The sequence below is a fragment of the Arachis hypogaea genome, chromosome 18 (genome assembly GCF_003086295.3).
Source record: "Arachis hypogaea cultivar Tifrunner chromosome 18, arahy.Tifrunner.gnm2.J5K5, whole genome shotgun sequence".
NCBI classification, from domain to species: domain Eukaryota; kingdom Viridiplantae; phylum Streptophyta; class Magnoliopsida; order Fabales; family Fabaceae; genus Arachis; species Arachis hypogaea.
This window is the reverse complement of record NC_092053.1, coordinates 65725352-65743777: the sequence shown is the minus strand read 5'-3', so window position 1 is coordinate 65743777 and position 18426 is coordinate 65725352. Positions and strand designations below refer to the sequence as shown.

The window sequence follows — 18426 nt, the reverse complement described above, 5'->3', positions numbered from 1 at the left end:
TTCTTCCAGTTGGTTAAGAGAAACGACTTCAGTGGACATGAGGAGAAAAAGGATACCCACCAAAAAGGAACCCCCATACAACTCTCTTATTCACTGGGACCCAAGAAAGCATATTCAAGTGTTAGAGGAGAAGACTTCAATTCAAATATGGGTGGTGCATTCAGATTTTTCTTCTCGGAAGTTTGCATGCATGGAGTTGAAAGGACTTGTATGGCTTCCTCCTTAATTATTGGAATGAGCAAGAATGGAGTGTGCATGGCTTCCTCCTTTGTTTGTGCTTTTTCCTCCTTTGTTTGTGCATCTTTCTCTTCTTCCATGTGTGAGGGTGGAGAGTTCTCTAATTCACTGGAGTATGAACTCCTTTGATTAACTTTCTAACATTCTTCCGTAGGATCTTGCATTTCTTCTCTTGGGAGGAAGTTTGCTTGTTCCTCTACCAAATGCTTGGTAATCAACTCCACATGTTTCTCTATATTTTTGACACTTATTTTTATATATGCAACTTTGAGTAGTGTTCTCTAATTCATTCATGGCAAGCTCAAGAGCTGATGATTCTTCATATAAATAAGGAGATGATGGTTCTTGATAGATGGAATATGGAGCACTATAGTTTCCTTGGCCTTGACTTTTCCAACTAAAATTCAGATAGTTCCTCCATGCATAGTAATATAAATCATTCCTTGAGTGTGAGTAGTAACCCATGTGATCTCTCTCTATTATTTTTCTTAACACAAAACACAAAACCGAATCAAACACACCATGTGGTAAAAAGAGGGGAAAAGAAGAAAGAATAGGAAGAAATAAACTTTTATTTATTAATTATTTTTTTTATTATGAAGAGAAAATAGAAAACAAAGAAAAAGTGTCTAATCTAGGTAATCAATCAACTGATAGTTGTTAATCACAATTAATTCTCAGCAACGGTGCCAAAAATTTGGTGCGAAATTTATAATCCACAACGTACCGACAAGTGCACTGGGTCATACTAAGTAATAAGCTCAGGTGAGTGAGTATCGATCCCACAAGGATTAACGGATTAAGAAAATAATAGTCAATTAATTATTCTAGTCAGACAATCAAAATTTAGGGTTTCAATAACAAATAACATAAAAATAGAGAATTAAATAAAAGCAAACTAAGATTGGTTAAGAAAATAATATGATAAAGATAATTAAGGTGTTAGAGATGTTTAAATGTCCGGATTAATATTCAATGTCAACTACCTTGATCATGCAAAGATTATGTTTATGGCAAACTCCATCTATTCCTAGGCAATCCAATCTCCTCTAATGCAACCAACCGTCAATCCCTTAATCACTCAATTGCATTAAAGGGTGAAGTTCAAATTCCGATTTATAAACCACACAACCATAAGAACCCTAAAGCATAATGCAGTTATATGTTACGTACCACACCAAGATCAAATAATTAGGAATTGTGAGAAATTGGTTTCAAGTTGTAATTCTAATCATAGAACTTTTTCACGACTCAAATAGAATTCAAATAGAATTAGAGTTATTTTCAAATAATCACTAATCCCTAGGTTGAAGAACGAATCCAATTCTTAAACAATAATCAAAGCATTAATCAAGAGTAGAAGAATAAACAATTATTAATCCATCAAAGTAAATAGAGCTCCTAACCTTAACAATGGAGGATTAGTTGCTCATTAATTACGAAAATTTCTCGGGTCCGGGCCTGTTGTAGGCGTTCGGCACCACTTTGGTGGCATTTGGCATTGCTTTTTATGTAATTCTATGTAACACCCTAATTACCCTGAGCCTTACCTCTAGCTGTAAAGCAAAGGTTAATCAAAGGTTACAACAATTCTAAGACTTATACATATTTATATAGAAGGAAATAATATATAATCTAGAAGCCCGGTGAAGGATTAAACTCAAAAACAGAATTACAAAAGCGTGAATCGTTCAAATGAAGCTAATGCACAAGACACAAGGTATAGATGCAAGAAAATATAACATATATAGATATAAGAGTATAATGACATAGGGAACTAGCCGCAGCTTGATGAATGATGGGTTGGAACCAAAATTCCAACACCTAAAACTCACCGGCAAGTATACTGGGTCGCATCAAGTAGTAAAACTCACTTAGAGTGAGGTCGATCCCACGAGGATTGATGGATCAAGAAACTTTAGTGGGTGATTAGTTTAGTCAAGCTAACATTAAAGTGAAATTTGATGGAATGTAGCCAATAGAAAGTAAATGGAAGTGAATTAAAAGTTGAAGAAATTAAATGAGCAAAATCTTAAATGACAAGAAATGTAAATTGCATGAAATATAAAGGGGAGTGGGTGCTGAAAATTAAAGAAAGCAATAGATAAAGCAACTGGAAATTTAAATGAAAGCAGTAAACAGAACTTAGAACAATTGCCTAAGAGTTAACTTGCATGGAAAGTAAAAGGAATTGGGTGCTGAGAATTAAAATTCAACAAGAAAATGTAGAGAGTAATCAATCAGAGAAGTGTAAGATGAAGTGAATCTGCAAAATATCCAAATAGCAAGGTAAAATTGCTTAAAGACAAAACAGGAAGTGAAATGTGGCTCAATTGTAATAACTAAAAGAAAGTTGAAGATCTCAGGGGTGGAAGAGACTAGAAAACAAGTCTAGATCTCAAGTCCTTCCTTGATCCAACAAGAACAATTGCAAAAGAAGTAGAAGAACAAATTTCAGAAGAAGTAAAGATGAAAACAGTAAAGAGAATTTAAATCCCAAATCATAATTTCTTGAATTTTGCAGACAAATAGGCAGAGAGAGATATCAAGGTGAGATTAAAACATAATTTCTTCAATTCTCCACCCAAGATCCAAAACAAAGAGTAAAAAGTGCAGAAGCAAGAACAAGGAAGAAGAGAGATCAATTCTCCTTCCCAATTCCCAAAAATCAAATTCAAAGAAGAAAATTAAGAGAGCTCCTACTACCACTGCTCTCTAGTAGAGCTCGCCCCCTTAACAAAGATGAAAATGATGCCTTATATAGGCTTTACAAAATGAAAATGAAAATGAAATTGAAAACAAATTACAACTAAATGAAATTCCTATTCTAACTTGTTCTTGTGCCTTTGAGTGATGATGTGGGCTTTGCTTGCTTTGGATTTGAGGAAAAATAGACCCGGATGGCCTTGATGGAATTGGGATCATTCACGTTTGAGTCAACATTGAGGCAAACGTTGACTCAAACGTCTTTGTATGATGGCGTTATGCAGAATGGGTGGTTGCTGTCACTCACGTTTGAGTTCACGTTTGAGGTCAAACGTGAGCTCAAACGTGATCCTCCCCAAGGCAATCTTCAACCAACGTTTGACCTCACGTTTGAGGCAAACGTTGGCGCAAACGTGGCTCCTCCTCCAGGGTATTCTTAAGCCAACGTTTGACCTCACGTTTGAGGTAAAAGTTGGCGCAAACGTGAGCTCCTCTCAGGTACTTCTTAAGCCAACGTTTGACCTCACACGTTTAAGGAAAACGTTGGCACAAATGTTGAGCTCCTCCAAGCCCTTTTGGTCACCTTGCTTGAATGCTTGCTGCCTTCGCTTTTATTGGCTTAGCTTTAATGAACACTAGCTTTATTGGCATTACTAATACTTCATGCATGCTTGGTTCATGATTAATGCTAATGTATTAGCCAATTGGCTTTAATAATGTATGTATGCTTTCATTTAATGCCTTGGAAAAGTATTAAAATAATATCACTTGCATGCATTCTTTCATTAATTCACCGAAGCATTAATTCATTGATCTTAATAATGTATTACATGCATGATTGATTAGTAATACCGTAAAGCTAATTAATAATGCCAATTAAATAATTCATGGTTCATGATGGCATGCATGCATGCTTTAATTGGCCGTGGTATTCTTGGTCATAGGCCACGCTTTTAAAAGCGTGGCCTAAGCCTCCAAAGTGTGCTCAATCTTTAAAGTGTGCTCAAAATTCCTCTTTTCTTCTTTTTGGCTTATTTTGTGCTCTTTTGCTTCTTTTTCTTCTTATTTCCTACAAAATCTATAAAATAAAAAGATCAAGGAAATATGCCAATTAAGTACAAAAGCATTCAATATTTAAGCACAAATCATCAATTTCTTGTATGAAAAAGCATAAAAAAATATGACATGGTGACATATCATCAATGAACCACAATTTTAGGGTTTATGTAGAATTTGGAGGGTTCTATCAACATTCCATCACACTTATCCATATAAAATTCATGGTTTTGTGTCTCCTTCCTAATTTTCCTTGATGATTGAAAACATGCTTTTTAGGCCCTAAATAAGCTATATTTTAATCTCTCTCTATTACCATTCGATGCCGTGATCCGTTTGTTGAGTGATTTTAGAGTTTATAGGGGAAAGAATGGTCTAGAAGAGAGGAAGAAAGCATGCATAAGTAGAAGGAGCATGAAAAATGGAGCTTTGGAACATTGGCATCGACGCGCACGCGTAGCCGACGCGCACGCGTGGGAGCCTGGATTTGGGATTGGTGCACAAATGTAGACGCAAGCGTGGCTGGGCAGAATTCTCATCGACGCGTACGCACACCTGACGCGTACGCGTGGATCACAAAAACCCAGATGATGCGTACGCGTGACGCTCGGCACGTGACTTCTTTAGTGAAATCGTGACTGGCGACTTCTGAGGAGCTTCAGGCCCAGTTTTCAGCTGAATTTTGGAGGAAAAAGACCTTAAGGACCAAGGATTGAAGGATGACTCACACATTACACACATTGGAGATATTTTGGTAGTTATTTTTGGAGTTCATGTTTTTAGAGAGAGAAACTCTAACTTCTCTCTAGGTTTTGGCTTTCTCAATTCCAATTTCACTTGGATCCTTTGGTTAGATCTAAATTTAATTTCAATTTTACATTGTTCTAGTTTGTAGATCTCACTCTTCTACTCTCAATTTAGTGTTCTTGTTACTCTAGCATTGTAGATCTTGGATTTGGATCTTGTTACTTTGATTTCTATTAATGCATTGAGGAATTTCATGTTCATTGTTGTCAATTGCTTTATTGTTGTTGATTGCTTGTGTTAGATAGCTTGAATTAAAATTCTCTTCTCCATTTCACAATGTCTTTCATTCTTGTTCACCAAATATTTGAGAAAATGTCAACTATAGCTATGGAGTAGATTTTCACTCTTGGCTTAGGGGTTGGATAATTGGAGACACTTGAATTGTCAAAGCCTTTTGTTGATTGATAATTGGAAATTGCTAATTAATTTGAATGACACTAACTCTAGTCTTTCCTTAGGATTTGACTAGGACTTATGGACTCAAATTGATTATCTCTACTTGACTTTTCTTCATAGTTAAAGGTTAACTAAGTGGAGCAATAACCAATTCTTATCACAATTGTTAGAGGCAATGAGGATAGGAATTCCAATTCCCAACCCTAGCCAAGACTTTTACATTGATTGATTATCATTCACCGTTGTTTAGTTCAATTTCTTGTGTCACTTAGCTTACTTGTTATTTGTTCATTGCTTTTATGCAAGCTTGTTTACATTTCTTGCATTCAACCTCAAACACCAAGAGAACTCCTAACCAATGATGTGTATCTTAGGGCAACTCCCAGGGAGAACGACTCGGGACTAATACTCTCGGTTATTGATTTTGAATTGTAGACACACATTTTCTATGTTTGATGTGTTATAGCTTGTTGGTTTAGACTATACTCACGACATAATCCTATTGGAAAATTCTATACCGACAAAATATAGCTTATCAAAATGGCACCATTGCCGGGAAGTTGCATATGTGTGCCATGTTGTTAGTTAGTGTAAATATGTGGATATGTGAATACTTGCATTTTTCCTTGATTGTTTGCTAGTTCAATTGTTAGTTAGGATTAAGATTTGTTTAGTACATCTTGTTGTCATGAGCTCTATGCTTCTTTCATCGAATGATGCGTTCACTACCGGATCCGAGCTTAGCCCCTTTTAATCCAGAAATTGAGAGAACTATCTCACATCTTAGGCAAGCTCGAAGACGGTTAGCCTTTGGAGGTGGTGAAAGGGTTCCTACCAATTCATCAACCTTATCCGCAGTTGAATCGGAAACGTCATTTGAGGAGGAAACCATCTATTCTTCCATCGATACTACTAATACTTCTTCTATTGATCTAGGTACCGAAACGATGGCCGCTCCAAGGAGAGTCACTCTTAAGGAAGCCGGTGCTCCAGATTTTGTTCTTCAACCGCTTCAAGTGTGTCATCCGGAGTTAAATGCTAATTTTGAACTCAAAACCGCCTTGATCAATCTTCTACCTAAGTTTCATGGACTTTACGCTCAAGATCCTATTAGACACCTTAGAGACTTTCAAGGTGTATGTTCAACAACTAGGCGGGAGGGTTCCGATGAGGTTACTATTTGGTTGTTTGCCTTCCCATTCTCTCTAGAGGGAAGAGCCAAATAGTGGTTCTACACTTTCCCCGATGAGATTGTTAGTGATTAGAATTTGCTTAGAAGGGAGTTCCTAGATAAATTCTTTCCTCCGGAGGTGATGGATAGATTGAGGAAAGAAATTTCATGCATTGTCCAAGGTGAAATGGAAACTCTATACGAGTATTGGGAACGGTTTTGAAGGCTTCTTGACTCATGCCCTCACCATATGATTGACACTCTAGTGTTGATTAGCTATTTTTGCCAAGGAATGAAACCACAAGACAAGATCCTTTTGGATGCCTCAAGCAATGGTTCCTTGACAAAATACAGAACGGCGGAGGAAGCATGGCAATTGATCACCGATTTGAGCCCACCCAACATGCTAGACAAAGGAACAATCATCCGAGAGCTATTAATGAAGTTTCTACTTGTGGTGAGACCGCTGCCCTTACCAAGACCTTGGGAGAAATGACAAATATTCTCAAGCAACTCCAACTCAATCAACAACAACCTCTACCTCCTCAACAACAACAAAGTCAACAATTGGTCCCCCAAGAGGAATGCCTAAACCTCCAAGAGGATAATACCTTGGTGGCCACTAATGCCTACTACAATCATCCAAACTAAGGTTATCACCAACAAGGAGGCAACTATAATCAAGGGGGTAACTATAGTCAAGGTTGGCAAGATAATTTCAACCAAGGATGGAGGGACAACTATAATCGAGGAGGAAGGGACAACGGTGGAAATCAAAGATGGAACAACAACAACCAACAAAACTGATACCAACAAAATCCTCCATACCAAAACCAAAACCAAGGAAGAGCCTACCAAACCTACCAACCACCTCATCAAAGGCAAGCACCCCAACTCAACCAACCACAAGTGCCCCCAAATCACTTACTCTTCCTCTCCCTCCAACCAAGATGAGATCCGTTCTCTCATTCAGGGACAAAAAAAGTTTCAAGCCTTGATTAACTCTAGCATCAATGGTCTTGCATCTACCATCTAAGCCCTTATTTCTCGTATGGAATTAACCTCTACCTCCAATGTTCAACCCTCAAGCTCTAGTGTACTACCTTCTCAACCTTTACCCAACCCCAAGGGTGGCATAAATGCCATCACCTTGAGGTCCGGCACCAAATTACAAGAGAGGAGTCATGAAGAGCCATGTCAAATAGAGGTCACTCAAGATGAGGATGTGGTTGAGATTGAAGAATTCGAAGAGGAGGATGAAGCCCAAGAGGTAGTTGAAGAAGTGATTGATCAACCAAGGGGTGGAATTCCTAAGGATGGAAATGTCTTGCAAGAAGCTACTCCAATTCCATTTCCCACATTGGCAAGGAAGACTAAGAAGCAAGTTGAGTTGGATCTCAAAATGGTGGAGATATTCAAGAAAGTTGAGATAACCATTCCTCTCTTTGATGCTATCCGCCAGTACCTAAATATGCAAAGTTTCTAAAGGATTTATGCATGAACAAGAAAAAGATCCATGAATTAGAAACTATTCCATTGGGAATCTCCATTTCGGCCTTGATGGGTGATATCCCGAAAAAGTGTGGTGACCCCGGCCCTTGCCTAGTCACTTGCACCATAGATGGGATACATTTTGTTGATTGTATGTGCGATCTTGGCGCTTGTGTGAATATTATGCCCTTGTCCGTCTATGAGGTTTTGAAGCTTCCACCGTTGAAACGGTCGGCCGCCCGGTTTGTTTTGGCGGACAAAAGCATAATTTCCGTAGTTGGTATTGCGGAGGATGTTCTAGCGAGTATAAAGGGATTGGTCTTCCTGATTGATTTTCACATTCTTGAGATGCCCCCTAGTGATTCCAAAAGGACTTCATCTATCTTGCTTGCGAGGCCATTTTTGAAGACCTCCCGGTTTAAATTAGACGCTTTTTCGGGTACCTATTCTTTTGAGATCGATGAAAGAACGGAGAGCTTTAATCTTGATGAAGCCATGAGACATCCACCGGATGACCACTCTATTTTCCGGTGTGATATGATTGACAATGTGGTAGCCGAAGTCCATAATGATGGTTTTGAAGAGAAAAGTATGATTCAAAGTCCAAGTGTGGGGAACCCCCATGTATGTGAAGAAGATGCCTTATCACCCCCACTGCTACCGGATGACAAAGTGCTAAGTCATGAACAAAAGGTAGATTTGAAACCACTCCCATCCCACCTAAAATATGCCTTCCTTAAAGATGACCAAAAGCTCCCGGTAATTGTTGCAAAAGAGCTCACCTCCCACCAAGAGGAGAAGTTGCTTAATATCTTGAGGAGAAACAAAAAGGCCATTGGGGTGGAGCTTGGGGGACTTAGTTGGCATTAGCCCCCAAGTATGTGAACACCGAATTTTCCTAGAAGAAGGAGCTAAACCCGTTCGACAACCTCAAAGGCGTCTAAATCCTACCATTCTAGAGGTTGTGAAGAAGGAGGTCATCCGGTTATTAGAAGCGGACATTATTTATTCGATTTCAGATAGTAAGTGGGTGAGCCCCGTCCAAGTGGTTCCAAAGAAATCCGGTGTTACTACAATCAAGAATGAGAATGGGGAGCTTATCGCCACAAGGGTCCAAAACTCATGGAGGGTGTGTATTGACTATCGGCGTTTGAACTTAGCCACTAGGAAGGATCATTTCCCATTGCTGTTCATCGATCAAATGCTTGATCGCCTATGCGGTAAATCTCATTACTGTTTCTTTGATGGCTATTCCGGTTAGTTTCAAATCCACATTGCTCTGGAAGACCAAGAGAAAACCACCTTCACATGCCCTTTCGGAACGTATGCATATAAAAGAATGCCATTTGGCTTGTGCAACGCACCGGCAACGTTCCAAAGGTGTATGATGAGTATATTTGCGGATCTTTTGGAGCATTGCATGGAGGTGTTTATGGATGATTTTAGTGTCTATGGGGATTCCTTTGATCTTTGCCTAGACAATCTTGCAAAAGTATTAGAGAGGTGTACTAAATCAAACCTTGTGTTAAATTTTGAGAAATACCACTATATGATGAGACAAGGTATTATTTTAAGGCATTGTCTCTAATGATAGGATCTCTGTTGATCCGACAAAGGTCAATGTTATTTCTAGTTTGCCTTACCCCTCTTCTTTGAGGAAAGTCCGTGATTTTCTTGGCCATGCAGGTTTTTACCGGCGGTTCATTAAGGACTTTAGTAAGGTGGCACTACCTCTCTCTCGATTGTTGCAAAAGGATGTGGAATTTGATTTGAGTGAAGAGTGCATGGAGGCATTTGACAAGCTAAAAATTGCTTTGACCCAAGCTCCCATAGTGAGAGGGCCGGACTGGACTAGACCATTCGAGATCATGTGTGACGCCTCAAACTACGCGGTGGGAGCGGCGCTAGCTCAGCGCAAGGGTAAAAATCCTTATGTCATTGCCTATGCCTCTAAGACTTTAGATGGAGCGCAGTCCAATTATACTACCACCGAGAAGGAATTGTTAGCTATTGTCTTTGCCTTGGATAAATTCTGGGCTTATTTACTTGGTTCTAAGGTGGTAGTATACTCGGATCATGCGGCTTTGAAGTATTTGTTGGCCAAAAAGGAATCGAAACCAAGGTTAATCCAATGGGTGTTGCTATTGCAAGAATTTGATCTTGAAATCAAAGATAGGAGTGGTTTGCAAAACTTAGTGGCAAACCACTTGAGTCGCCTTGAGCACACAAAGGGCAATCCCACCCCTATCAATGATACATTTCCTCTTGAGGGCTTGCTAGAAATATCTGAAGTGATCCCTTGGTATGCACCTATTGCCAATTACTTGGTTGCTCGCACTTTTCCTCCCAATTTTTCTCAACATCAAAAGGATAAGCTCAAAAGCGAATCCAAATATTATGTATGGGATGACCCATACTTATGGAGATGTGGTGCCGATGAAGTAATTAGGCGGTGTATTCCCCAATCCTAGTTTCAATCCATCTTGGAGGCTTGCCACTTTTTCGAGGGTGGTGGCCATTTTGGTCCTCAAAGGACGGCTAGAAAGGTCTTGGATTGTGGATTTTGGTGGCCTACACTTTTCAAAGATGCATCTCTCTTTTGTAGCTCTTGTCCACAATGCCTTAGGTTTGGAAATATCTCTAAGAAGAATGAGATACCCCAACAAACTATGTTGTTTTGCGAAATCTTTGATGTTTGGGGTATTGACTTCATGGGGCCTTTTCCAAATTCTAATGGTTTCATGTATATTCTGCTAGCTGTTGGCTATGTTTCCAAGTGGGTGGAGGCGATTCCCACTCGAACCGATGATGCTAATGTGCTTCTTTCTTTTGTTCGGAATAACATTATTTGCCGCTTTGGATCACCACGAGCAATCGTGAGTGATCAAGGCTCTCATTTTTGCAACAAAAGAATGACAGGGTTGATGAAAAAGTATGGCATCATTTATAAAGTGGCTACGGTATACCAACCCAAACGAATGGCCAAGCCGAAGTCTCCAATCAGAAAATCAAGTGCATATTAGAAAAGATTGTGAAGCCTCTCAGGAAGGATTGGAGTTCTAAGCTCGGTGATACGCTTTGGGCCTATCGAATGGCTTATAAGACGCCGATTGGTATGAGCCCATTCTGGTTGGTCTATGGGAAGGCTTGCCATCTCCCGGTGGAGATAGAGTATAAGGCGTATTGGGCCGTAAAAGAGTGCAACACAGGGTTTAGGATTGGAGCCGAAAGAAAGTTACAATTGGTGGAGCTTGAGTGTCTTCTATTGGAAGCCTATGAGAATTCAAGGCTCTACAAGGAGAGAATGAAGGCGGTGCATGATAGAAACATTAAAAAAAGAGAGTTTAGGGCTGGGGAGTTGGTCCTCTTTTATAATTCTAGGTTGAGATTGATGCCTGGCAAGTTAAGATCAAGGTGGGAAGGTCCTTATAGAGTGGAGAAAGCTGAGCCATATGGGGTCTACCACCTGCGCCACCCCTCAAGCCCCAATATCTTCAAAGTTAATGGTCACCGTCTGAAGCTATACTATGGAGAGAAGATGAAAAACAACAAAGAGGTTGAGGTGTTCCTTCTTGAGGAAGCACCCGAAGGCGAAGAGATATGAGCACATAACCGTCCAACTTAAGGACGTTAAAGAAAAGTGCTAGGTGGGAGACACCCCACCATGGTATGACCTTCCTTTGTTTATAGTTCTTGCATATAGTTTTTAGAGTTTTTGTGCCTTTTGTGAGTTTGTTCATAGTATAGCTGATATTTGCTTGATTTTTATGTTGAATTGCTCATGAGGAGTTCATTGATAATGGTTTGATTGAATTGAGATGTTGAAAAAATGCTTAAGGTTGAGTGTACATGAGATTTTTGACGTTTTTGACCCCTTTAGCATGCATTACTACCAATTTGTGCTATAATTGCTCCTCCTCATGTGTATAAAAAAGGGGGGGCATCGACGCATGAGCGTGCAACACACTTGCGCGTCGACGCATTTTTACAACTCCTGGTACTAAAACCAGAGAGTTGGGCCTACTTTGTGCCCGCTTTGTGCCTGGGGCACAACTGTAACCCACGTGTAAGCGTGGGTGACGCTTACGCGTCCCTTGTCATTTTGCACACCCACGCGCAAGCATGGGTGCGTCATACACGTCGGTTGCGTATTTTGCAATCTCTGGTACAAAAACCAGAGAGTTGTTCCCACTTGATGCCAATTTGTGCCAGGCGACCCACGCGTAAGCGTGGCCGACGCGTACGCGTCGGTCATCATTCTTGAAACCCACGCGTATGCGTGATAGACGCGTACGCATCGCTTGTGCTGCACCCTACTCCTGGTACTAAAACTAGAGAGTTAGGCCTGCCTCGTGCCAACTTTGTGCCCAAGGCATAACTCTGCCCATGCGTGCATGTCACCTGACGCGTACCTGTCCCCTCTCCTTCCTGCAACCCACGTGTATGCGTGGGAGACGCTTACGCGTCACCTTCCTTCTCCATCCATCCACGCGTACTCGTAGAGCGCGCCTTAAATTGAATCATTTCTTCATCTTCTTCTTCCATTACTTCCTCCCTTCTTCTCCCACCTTCTACCACCGCCGGCGGTTCCACACTTTCTCTTTCCTCTCTTTCCTTTCCCTCTCCTCTCACATTTTCATCCCACAATCCACCTTGCTTTCTTCTTCTTCTCAAGGTTTTCTCCTACTCCTTTTTCCTTTTTTCTCTTATTCTAAATTTTCTTTCTCTTATTAGTTGCTTTTAGTTTCTCTTTTTCTTTTCTTCTTAATTGCATTTTATTGATTGTCTCTTGCTTGTTTGCTTTCTCTCTTTTCATCTTTTCCATGGGTGTTTTACTTGGAGTTTTCTCTTGCTTTGATGGATCAATTTGACATCTCTTGATTCCTTTATGACTAGGTGGTGTTGTGTTGTTGTTTGGTATTCCATTTGGGGTTTTACATGGTTGAATTCTTCATACTTGCTCATTGTTTTAATATTGCACACCAAGTGTTTGTTAAAAGGTACCTACACCATTTTAGTTCAATTTTGACTTTGTGCTCTCAACTTGGTGCTTCTTCTTCATACACTTGCCTTTCCTTCTGTGCATCGAGCCTATTTTGCTTCTTGTTTACTATTCTTATGCTCGTTACCCATGACTTGCTTTTTCATTATTAGTGATGCTTGAGTTCATCCTTCTCATGCCTTATTGCATGTTTCACTCACTCTTGCATCCCATGCTAAGTGTTATGCCCCATGATTTTCTTCTTGTCTTATTCACATGTTACAGCTGTCATGTCCTCAAGACGCACCATTCTTTTTAGGCATTACCTCTCACTTGCATGCTATTTTCCAAGTGTTGATTATTTGGATCTTAATGTTTCCTCTTCTCCTTCCTTTTTCAGGATGGCCACCAGAAAAGGCAAGGAGAAGGCGTCGAAGAAGCCGGCCACAAAGAGGGCACCCCAAAAATCAACCTCAACGGCGCACCCTACACTAAGAGCTAAGCCCTTTTCAAAGAAGGCGAAGACGACCATTCATATTGATGAACAAGAGAAGGGAAATCCGGAGAGCGACCCCACAAGGTTTCCCAACCGCTTCTGTGAGCTCATGTTCTCGGCCATAGTTGAGAGAAACTATCATTCCGAGCACCTACTCGCTCCTCCGGACCACGTTGCTCAGTATGTACTACCCCACATTGACCGGCGAGGATGGGGATTTCTATTGCGGAGACCACAGGAAGCCAACCTCTCTTAGGTGGTGGAGTTCTACTCCAATTACTACTCCCCGTCTCTTCAGTCGGTTTATGTGCACCGCAAGCAAGTCCCAGTTTAAGAGGAGGCTATTCGGTGAGTGCTTGATGTTTTACCGGTTGACGAAAATGAATTTTGTCTGGTCTAGAATTTTATAAAAATGATCACGTTGTAAGTATAGTTTCTAAACCAACAGAGAATTCCTTCGTACAAAAGTTTGGTTGTCACAAGTAACAAAACCTAATAAAATTTATAACCGAAGTATTTAAACCTCGGGTCATCTCTCAAGGAATTGCAGGGAAGTATGATTTATTATTGGTTATGGAGAAAGGTATATTTATGGGTTTTTGAAAGGTTGAACAGGGAAATTAAATAGCAGGAAAGTAAATTAATAACTAGAAAAACTCTTGGCAAGATATAAGAACTGGAAATCCCATCCTAGTTATCCTTATCAGGTGTGATGAGAATTGTTTATTGCTCCCACTTAGTTAACCCTTACTAAATAAAGGAAAGTCAAGTGGACTAATTAACTTGATTCCTCAAGTCCTAGTCAACTCCTGTGGAAAGACTAGCTTTAGAGGGATCCAAATCAATAAGTAATTTCTAATTTTCAATCAACAGCTGAGTTTGACAACTCAAGTGTCACCAATTACTTAACCAAAGCCAAAAGGGAGAAAAATCCAAATTATTTATATCATTAATAGAAGAAAGCAATCATAAATCTGAATTACCTCAAATTGCATTTAAACATAAATTCAAATCTAACATGAAGAGTTCATAAGCCAATTTGGCAACATAAGTAATTAGCAAGTGAAATAGAGCAACTAAAGTAGTAGAATAAATAAAAGTAGATAAGAGAAACTAATTTAAAGGAACATTGAACCTGGAATGAAGTAAACGAAGAAATCCTAATCCTAAAACCTAAGAGAGAGGAGAGAGCCTCTCTCTCTCTCTAAAACTACATCTAAAACCTCCAAATTATGAATTATGAGAAGTTCCCTCTTTTGATTTCCTCATTCTCCAGCCTCTATTCTGTGTTTCTGAGCTTGGATTTGGGCCGAAAAAGGGTCCAAAAATCACTAGGGGCGACTTCTGCAATTTCCTGCACATGGCGTTCGTCACACGTGCGCGTGGGTCACGCGTGCGCATCATTGGAGATTTTTCTTGCCACGCATACGCGTCAGTCACGTGTACGTATCGCCTGTATTTTGCGCTAGGCACGTGTCCGCGTCGTCCATGCGTGCGCGTCGCTGCCATTTTCTTCAAAACTCCATTTTGTGCTATTGAACCATCACTGAATTTGTGTATACACTCTAGTCACTTAGTGTTTGGGTTTAATCACTCTATTCTTCTATAGTCATGCTTTCTAAAACTTTGTTCTTCATCTAACCAATCAATAAATATTTAATGTACACATGCAAACATCATGAAGTCTTTTTCAAGATTGTAATGGGGCTAAGGTAAAGGTGAGGGCATATATATAAGGCTAAGTGAGCTATAAATTGAATCCTTGATTAGTCTAAGATCTCACCTAGCATATACATACTCCATACAATTTTAAAATTATGCCTAGCTTCCCATAATTTTTCTACTTTCTTGTCACATACTCATGCATCAAATTATTTTTAATTTTATCCTATGTGCATTGACCTTTTTACTAAACTTATTATTGGGGTAATTTTGTCCCCTTATTTATTTATTTACTTAAAAGGTTTTTTTTTTAAAAAAAAGAAAACATAACATTATCAATGCACATGGATTCTTTTAATTATTTAAGTTTCACATGAGCATGCTCCCAAATTCTGATTATTTTATCCATTTAATCCTTTCCTATCAACCCATATTCCCACAATTCCCCACACTTAATTGTTACACAATCTCTATCTTAAGCTAACCAAAGATTCAATTTGGGATATTTGATTTGTTTTTCTGCTTAAGGTTAGTGATGTGGTTATAGAACAGAAGGGGATTAAAAGGCTCAAGAGAGCTAACAAGGGTGACATAAAAGGGTAGGTTTATTTGGGATAAGTGAGCAAAGAATAAGTAATGGCCTCAATCATATTCAAGAATGTAAATACATTGAATATTGGACATATAGAATGAAATAAAGTAAAGTCTGCAATTATAGTGAAGAAGGGAGAAACACACAAGAATGAAAACTATGGTTAAATAATGTAACCATGCAATTAAGCTCAAAAACTCACAGGTTGTGTGTTCTTTGGCTCAAAAACCATATATCAGTTATGTATATCATGCAAGTAGGAATTAAGAGTTTCCATTCAACTCAATATGAATTTTTGAGTGGCTCATATAAAAATAAGTGTATTCTTTGAAAAATATTGTCAATTTACCAACATTTATTGCTATATATATATATATATATATATATATATATATATATATATATATATATATATATATATATATATAGTGGGTGGATTGTTGTGATTCTGAAAAACTAAAATTTCTAGTTTACTCTTTTATTTTCAATTAAACCAAATTCTCACATGCTAAAAGGGTAAACTAAACTAAATAATCCATATGTTTCTATATCACAACTAAATAAGCTAAGAGTGCAAATTAAGCTAAATATCTGAGATATATATATATACACAGCCCAAAATGCAAAATATAATAAAGTCGAAATAAACAGAAATACAGCAAAAGAAAATGTGCAAGTACTGAAGGGACAATAAGATAAAATAAAATAAAATAAAATACAAAAAAGGAAATAAAATAGGATAAAGAGTTTGAAAGTTGTTCACCAAAATAAAGTTCGCCGGAGATGGCGATCTCCCCACACTTATATAATAGCATAATCCTCGATGCTCAATCAGGCTGGGTGTGAAGAAATGTTATCTCCGGAAGGGTGCTCTGCTGGTGTCTCTATAGCGGCCTAAGGTGTTGCAGTCTGTGTGAGTGTCTGGGGATCTGCCTGCTGAAGCAGAGGCTCTGTCTGTAAAGGGACCTATGGATCGGCTGGCTGTATCTGCGGGGGCTCCTCATGATGTGGCGCAGCCTGCTCAGCCTCTACCCATGCATCCTTCTCATGCTCATCCTCCTCCTCCTCAGATGGCTCTGATGGTGTGTCAGGCTCAAAGGGGATGTTAGCGTGGCCGGACCGGATCATCAACTTCAAATGCTCATAGCGTCGCTTGCTGCGACGCTTTGACCGCTCATATCGCTGCTGGTTGCGGCGCTCCATCTGGTCTAGCCGCTCAAAGAGGCGGTGCACTAAGTGGTAAATAGGCTGGGAGGCAGATGAGGGTGCTGTGGGTGTAGGTGGTGCAGCAGGTGCTGAAGGAGCATCAGAGGGTGTGGCTGCATCAGCGGAGGCAGTGAAAAAGGGCGGTCTGTAGCCCAGAGCTATGAACTTTCTGCCGTGTGGGATGATCTTCTTGCAGTCGGCGGCTGGTGGCTTCTCATCCGCAAGCTCCCAGGGTACCTCAGCTCGGCGGCCTATCTGAGTAATCAAATAGGGGAAGGGCAAAGTGCCTCGGACATGGACGCTGGACATAGAATACCGGATAAATCTGGGAAGGTACAGGTCCTTGTCCTCCATCATGCACCAGATAAGAGTAATCATGGCAGCTGGGACCTCAGTCTCGTGAGTGCTCGGCATCACATAATTGCTTAGGATTTGTTGCCATAGCCGAGCCTCATCATTCAGGTAATTGATCTTGATGTCTTTAGGGTGCACTGTTGACTTTCCCATAACCCATGGGACAGCAGGATCAATAGCTATAGTGCGTTTGACTGCTTCCCAATCAAAACGCATAAACCTCAAATCCTCTTCAGCCTTCTGGTAACCATCTGGTTTATCTGACTTAGGCTGGAGTTGGAGGATATCTTCAATTTCCTCCTCAGTAACTAGAATCTGCTTTCCTCTGAGCTGTACTGCATCCAGGGTCATTTTAAAACAGTTGCAGTAAAATTCTCTGACCCAGGATGCATTAACTTCAGTCAAGTTCCTCTCCAGAAAGTACTAGCCTCTTTGTTTGATTTTTTCTGTGGTGTACTATTGTAATTCGGCTGGAATTCGAAGGGTCTTTTCTAGATATAGGTTCCTTGAAGTTGCAAAGATCGGAAACTTCAGTTCACAGTATCGGTTTACAAACTTGACTGGGTCGGTTGCAGGCACTAACTGATCAGCTTTTTCCTACGGAGTAAAATTCTTCTCACGCCAGGAATCATCATGCAGTATATCCCGGATAGCCATAGAAGACTCTCCTCTTTTCCTTTTGCCCGTGCTTGCTTTAGCTTTTCCTTTGCCTTTTGGATCAGTCATCCTGAAAGACAGAGGTTCCAGGAAACAATTTATTAAACTAAAGCAGGAAAACAGGTAAGCAAATAGTATTGTAGCAATATAAGCATAAATGGGCAAAAAAGGAATAAAATAGCAATATAAGCATGAAGTGAGTTAGATAGATGTAGAATTTTTTTTGACTGTATGCAAGCTGAAAGTCAAAGAATTGAAATAAAAATCACAATCCAAGATCTATGATGTGTGGAATCCTTGTTTGTCAGGAACAATAATAATCATGCCTTGAAATGGGTTGAAAGTAGTTAGTTGAAAACTAAGAGAGAAGTTAGAAAGTTAATGCAGTTAAGAGTTAAGTTAAAGTTAGTGGCATGGTATTGTAGTTCCTAGTTAACAAAAATTGCACAAACTTAAAGAACCAGCAACTCACATTCAAGCAGAGAATGCAGATTAATAATGATAAATCATATAAATAAAAGAAGCGAAAACAGATAAAGCAAGCAGCAAGAACGGCGCAATTATCAGACCTAAATTCACTAACCACATCCTAGCTACCTAACCACCTAAAATCC

General features: G+C 39.7%; 1 protein-coding gene across 1 annotated transcript; it reads left to right on the top strand.

Annotated features, from left to right (window-relative positions):
* The first annotated feature begins 10955 nt into the window (after positions 1 to 10955).
* Positions 10956 to 11468, top strand: LOC112770068 (uncharacterized). Its single transcript, XM_025814490.1, has one exon. It carries the CDS (start codon positions 10956 to 10958, stop codon positions 11466 to 11468), a length of 513 nt encoding a protein of 170 aa, XP_025670275.1.
* Positions 11469 to 18426: the final 6958 nt, after the last annotated feature.